We start from the raw sequence: 5,345 nt of genomic DNA, 5'->3' as shown, positions 1-5,345 counted from the left end.
GCGCTCGGCGGGTCGGTGTCGCTGTGTCCTTCTCCGGGCCTGGCTCAGGCCCGGCCCCTCGCACTTGCCCCTACCTTTCCGATCTGGTCCGCATCCCTCTCCGGCCGCCGCGACCCGGCGAAGAGAAAAAGGAACTTCCCCAACCCCCTCGGGGTCGGCCGAGCCCCCCCAGCCCATCCCGGGGAGCAGGGCGGGGACCCCGGGCCGAAGAAGAGATTTCCTGAGAATTTTTGCTTTCCTCGCCTGTATCTCCGAAAGAATTAAAAATGGCCGAGAATGTGGTGGAACCGGGGCCGCCTTCAGCCAAGCGGCCTAAACTCTCCTCTCCGGCCCTCTCGGCGTCGGCCAGCGATGGCACAGGTTAGTATGGGAGCCCCGGCCTTCCCCACTCCCCTGGAGCTTTTTCTGCTCACTGCACCTTTATTCTGGGGTTTTTCCTTCTCTCTCTCTCTCCTTAGCTCCCTGCCCAGTAGTTAATTTTAAAGGTGTTTGAATGAGCTGGACGAAAGCGTCCAGTAGCCCAACCATTTTCTTTGCCCCGATACATTTGTTGCAACACTGTCATGTCGATCTGTGTTCTGGAATTAGAGCTCGGAAGTGGCTGCTGGATGGAAACGGCCTTTATTGTTGCTTCTATGCAGTGTGATTTGAGAAATGCCAGTGCATTTTTGTGTAAAGGCTTTTATGCAATTTTACCTTTAATTTTTTTTTGTCGTCGTTGTTGGTTAATGAAGGTTTATTAATCCTTTTCCACCATTGCACTTACTCTGTTTCTTCTACTTTCCCACTTTTCAGCATTTTGGCTCCTTTGCATAACATTTTCTGCTGAGGAATATAGTGTAAATTTTTTTGATTTGATTTATGCTTGTGATCCAGGATTTCAGGTTTGATGTGAAATTTGCAAAATTATTTTATGTTACCTACAGCTTTAACCCCCCCCTTATTTGCTTTAAGAATCAATATGGACCGCAGTTCATTTCACATTTCCCAGTTTTTTGGTATGAGACCAAAATGTCTGAAACTGAGTTTTTAGTTGGAGGCAGAGGCGTTTTCTGTGCAGTTTTTTTTTTTTTAATTTAAATTTTTTATTTTTTGGAGAAGAGGAAAACCCATTTTTTTGAAATTGTGTACCTGGAAATCAAGATTTGAAGTTGAGAGAAACATGAAATGGTTGTACAAAAGTTTAGAAAGTGTATTAGATTTTGTGTTTGTGAGTGTTCTCTGTTTAGCAGCTCTCGGGATTCTTTTCTTCACTCAGTTGTGGACAGCCCCTTTGTTAGGAGAAATTCAGGGAGACCTTCCATCATTCCGTTCTCCTTCTTACTGTTAGTTTAATGGTGCTGGCCCGATGGCCACTGTTCTTCTCTTTTGGTGTCTTGGTTGTTTGAGATGCCAGGGTAATGAAGAGGAAGAATGGCTGGCCATCTGACAGTCCACAAGATGTTCCCCCTTACTATGAGCATCTCTTTAATTCCCTGAGAACAGCCTCAACGTCATCCCTCCATCTGCCAGCAAGAGTGCATAATGGAGTGAAATGGACTCTTAAGTTTGTAGAGAACTTCTAGAGCATGTTTCTAAGTAGACTTCTTTTTAAAAGGTGAAAATAGGAAGATACAACAAATGCTTTGATTTCTTTGCTTTTGTAAGGTAGATGTGTAGTAAATCAAGAGTTTTAGCTAACCTGCAAAAATAGAGAAGGAATATTGCAGTGTTCCTTCACCTAAGGATCTTAACTACCTTAGCTGTGCAAGAACTTTAATCTGCACCTGTGCCTTGAGTTTTCTGTAGGCTTCAGGAATTCTTTTTAGGAATTTTTTTTCAAAATTCATACACATATTTCTTTGCACTTAACTGTAGTGTTATTCAGCTTTTTGTTTTTTTCTTATTTTTTTGAGACTGGGTCTCACTGTTAGCTCAGGTTTGCCTCGAACTCACTGTGTATCTCAAGCTGGCTTCGAACTCAGGGCACTCCTCCTGCCTCAGCTTCCCAAGTTCTGGGCTTACAGGCATGTGCCACTATGACTGGCTCAGCTTTTCATCTTTAGGGACCCATTCCTCTAGATTTTTGTGATGTTTCTTGAGTTTTTCTGTAACATCATGATGGATTTTTCATCTTGAGTCTAATAACTTCAAATATTAGAAGGAAAACTTTTACAGTGTTTGTATTGATGAGTTCTATTTGAGAGGCTTCCTGTTAGAGCTCTGTTCATATATACTACTGCATTCTCTATATCTGATCTCTGTGCTCAGCTACGTTGTATAATTTTGACTAATTCGTTTTGTTAGTGTCTCACCTGGTTAATCCAAACCTTTTTCTTTGTGAAATATCTTCGAATGACCATGGGCCATAAATGTAAAAAAAAAAACCCTTTCAACATTGGGGTTAACTTATGATTACCGAATGTCTTTTAGTATTAGCAACTTTTCTCTAAATTTGTAATTAGGATTAATTGTAACCAGTCTGGGTTTTGGGTTGTGGGAGAGGTAAGTATAAAGATTTTCTTGCCCAGTGAACTTCACATTGAGCATCATTAAAATTTGATGTTTTTGCATCCAGCAGTGTATAATGTTAAGTTTACAGGAACTTCTAATGGCAGCACTTCACTTTTAAAACTTTAAATTTCAAGCTTACAATGCCACATTTTGATTTTTTTGGGGGGGTGGGTACTGGGGATTGAACTCAGGACTTTGTGCTTGAGAGGTAGGCGGTGGTACTAGTGAGCTAAATCCTGGCCCTACATTTTGATTTTTGAATTGTCACTTGGATATTCTTTAAATGTAAAAGGAAGTTGTTCCTTGTTACTTGATTATAGTATGGTTTTTAATCTAGAACTTGTAAAAATGAGCCCAAAATTCTAGACTCTAGTCTATTTTTGAGATAACTCACTATGCAGGTCAGCCTTGAACTAGCAGCAATCCTCCTTTCCCATCCTCTGGAGTGCTGGGATCACAGGTGTGAGAAACTAAAAAGTTATTTAGGCTTAAAAAGTTTTGTAGTGTTAAGTTCGTCTACCAAAAGTGTTTGAATGTGTTACCTGTATAGGAAACAAAACTGTATATAATGTGTAGAGAGATTCTAAAGCATTACAAAATTAGTATTTAAGTTGCAACTTTTCAATTTTTTTTCCTTGAGACAAGGTCTCACTATGAAGTTCAGATTGGCCAGTGGTCCTCCTGCCTCAGCCTCCCAAGTGCTGAGATTACAGTTGTGTGCCACCACACTTAGCTAACTCTCAGGTTTTCTAAGGTTGGGCACTGAAACAGAGTGAAAGTGATTTATTTTATTTAGGTTTTTTGAGACAGGGTTTCACTATGTAATAAACTCACTGTGTATTCCAGTCAGGTGATTTTCCTGCTTCAGGCTTCTGAGTTCTGGGATTACAGCTGTGAGCTACTATGCCTGGCTGACAGTGAACTTTTTTTTTTTTTTTGAGTCAGGGTCTCACTTTGTAGCTTATGGTCACCTTGAACTCATTATGTGACCCAAACTGGACTCAAACTCCTGGGGGACCTGCTGGGTCTGCCTCCTGAGTGCTGGTATTATAGTTGTGTGCTATTACGCCTGGCCATAAAACCTATTTGTAATTTAAAAAAAATTTTTTTTGCCCAGAAAAGTTAGGATCAGGTGAGTTCTGAAAATATTTCTTTTCTTTTCTTTTTTTTTTTTTTTAAATGAAAATATTTCTTGAACCTATTTCTAATACACCTGATAGAAAGATGATCTGTTGCCTTCATTGTTCAGGGAACATGTTCTGTCACTACTTTGTAATAATTTAAAGGTAAGCTGGGTGTGACTGCTCACACCTGTAATCCTAGCACTCCAGGAGGCTGAGGCAGGAGCATCACAAGTTTAAACTCATCCTGGGCAATTGAGTGTGACTTTACAGTCAGTTTATTTAAATGCTCTGGGTTCAGCCTCCACTACTACAGAGAGGATAAAAAGGAATTTGATGCTGTAATGAACAGAATCTGGAAAGGTGTGCAACAGTTTCAGGATCTGGCATGATCAAGTAGGATAAAGATTCTGTAGTTCTACTCTATGTGTCAGGATTGGCTTGGTTTATGCCTTGTTGTCCTTCTGCATTTTAATGGCACAGAGCAGATGGTATATAAAGTATACCTGTATTTTTACCATTAGATTAATGTACATGTTAGAGAAGTGGTAAGGATTTTTTTTTTTTTTTTTTTGTATCAGGGATTGAACTTGGGTCCTTGTGCTTGGGAGGCAGGCAGTGGAACCACTGAGCTAAATCCCCGACCCTTGAGAAGTGGTCAGGATTTTGAAAATGCCAGTTTTATTTTCTCAGAACTGTGTATTGGTGACTTACCATTCTAATCAGAACTTTTTTGAGGCGGGGGATGAGTACCAGCGACTGAACTCAGGACCTTGCACTTGCGAGGCGGGCAGCAGAACCACTGAGCTAAATCCCTGGCCCTAATCAGAACATTTTAATAAACGCCACTTTTCTCTTCAGCTCTGTGATCTGTAATATGCTTTAATTTTAGGCATGAATGTTTAGAGTTGTGCATCTGGAGTTTTCAAGATTCACGCTCTTGGTCTAGTGAGGTATTCCTGATTTCAGTCACTTTAGACAACATTTTCCCATGTGCCCCCATTTTTCTGGCAACTCCTTATTCTCAAGGCCTCATACATACATCCTTTGATAAGACCACTTGAAGGCTGTCTGTGAGTAAAGTTTCCTTAGGTTGTAAGTTTGTTTGGGCACCCTTTTCCAGCAGGAGCTCCTGTTCTGTTGTCAGGTGAGAAATGCATTAATGGGCCGAGTAAATGAGGGTGGGGGTTTCTTCTTGGTTACCTTTGGGCATTTTTTGGTTACTTTGATTTTGTGCTTCTTCAAATCTCCATAAAAAAAATTAAAATCATTAAAAACTAGTGCCTAGTGGTGTCTGTAACTACATTAACTGGTTAACTAGGAAGGAGGAAAAGAGTAGGAAGAATGTTGCAGATAGAAGTGGGAGTGTAAAATACTTCTTCCTGGTATATTTACCAAAACAATTCAGGAGCTCTTCTACCAATTCATATACCCAGTGATTAATGGAAAAGTTAGATGACTTTTGTGTGTTTATCCAGATTTTAAAGTTTCCTTCTTTCTGAAGTTGAAGTTGAATTTTTTTGAGTGTGGCAAACACTAGCAAAATTAATAGGTGAGAGAAACAAATTGTATCAAATGTAAAATTCCTAAAACATTGAATTTTGCAATTAATTTTTTTCATGTGATGGAAAATTTTATTGCTCAGTTTTGAAAAGAATAATTATTGAGGTATTAAGCCTCTTTCAGCAGTTAGGATATAATTGTTTTTAGATGTAGATTTTTTTTTTTTTT

The 5,345-nt window shown here is 39.8% G+C and overlaps 1 protein-coding gene across 4 annotated transcripts in view; it reads left to right on the top strand.

Annotated features, from left to right (window-relative positions):
* Positions 1–6: 6 nt before the first annotated feature.
* LOC104853998 (histone acetyltransferase p300) overlaps positions 7–5,345 on the top strand; it is a 75,199-nt gene continuing 69,860 nt past the window's right edge. For all 4 annotated transcript variants that reach the window (XM_010612244.3, XM_010612253.3, XM_010612263.3 and 1 more), the window contains exon 1: positions 7–360. In XM_010612244.3, the coding sequence (XP_010610546.1) occupies positions 267–360 (94 nt within the window). In that variant the 5' untranslated portion in view covers positions 7–266. The remainder of the gene's footprint in view (positions 361–5,345) is intronic.

Source organism: Fukomys damarensis, unplaced genomic scaffold, assembly GCF_012274545.1.
Source record: "Fukomys damarensis isolate Sample0158 unplaced genomic scaffold, DMR_v1.0_HiC HiC_scaffold_19, whole genome shotgun sequence".
Taxonomy (NCBI): Eukaryota; Metazoa; Chordata; class Mammalia; order Rodentia; family Bathyergidae; genus Fukomys; species Fukomys damarensis.
Note: the sequence above shows the minus strand (reverse complement) of the source record. Positions and strands in the feature narration are given on the sequence as shown.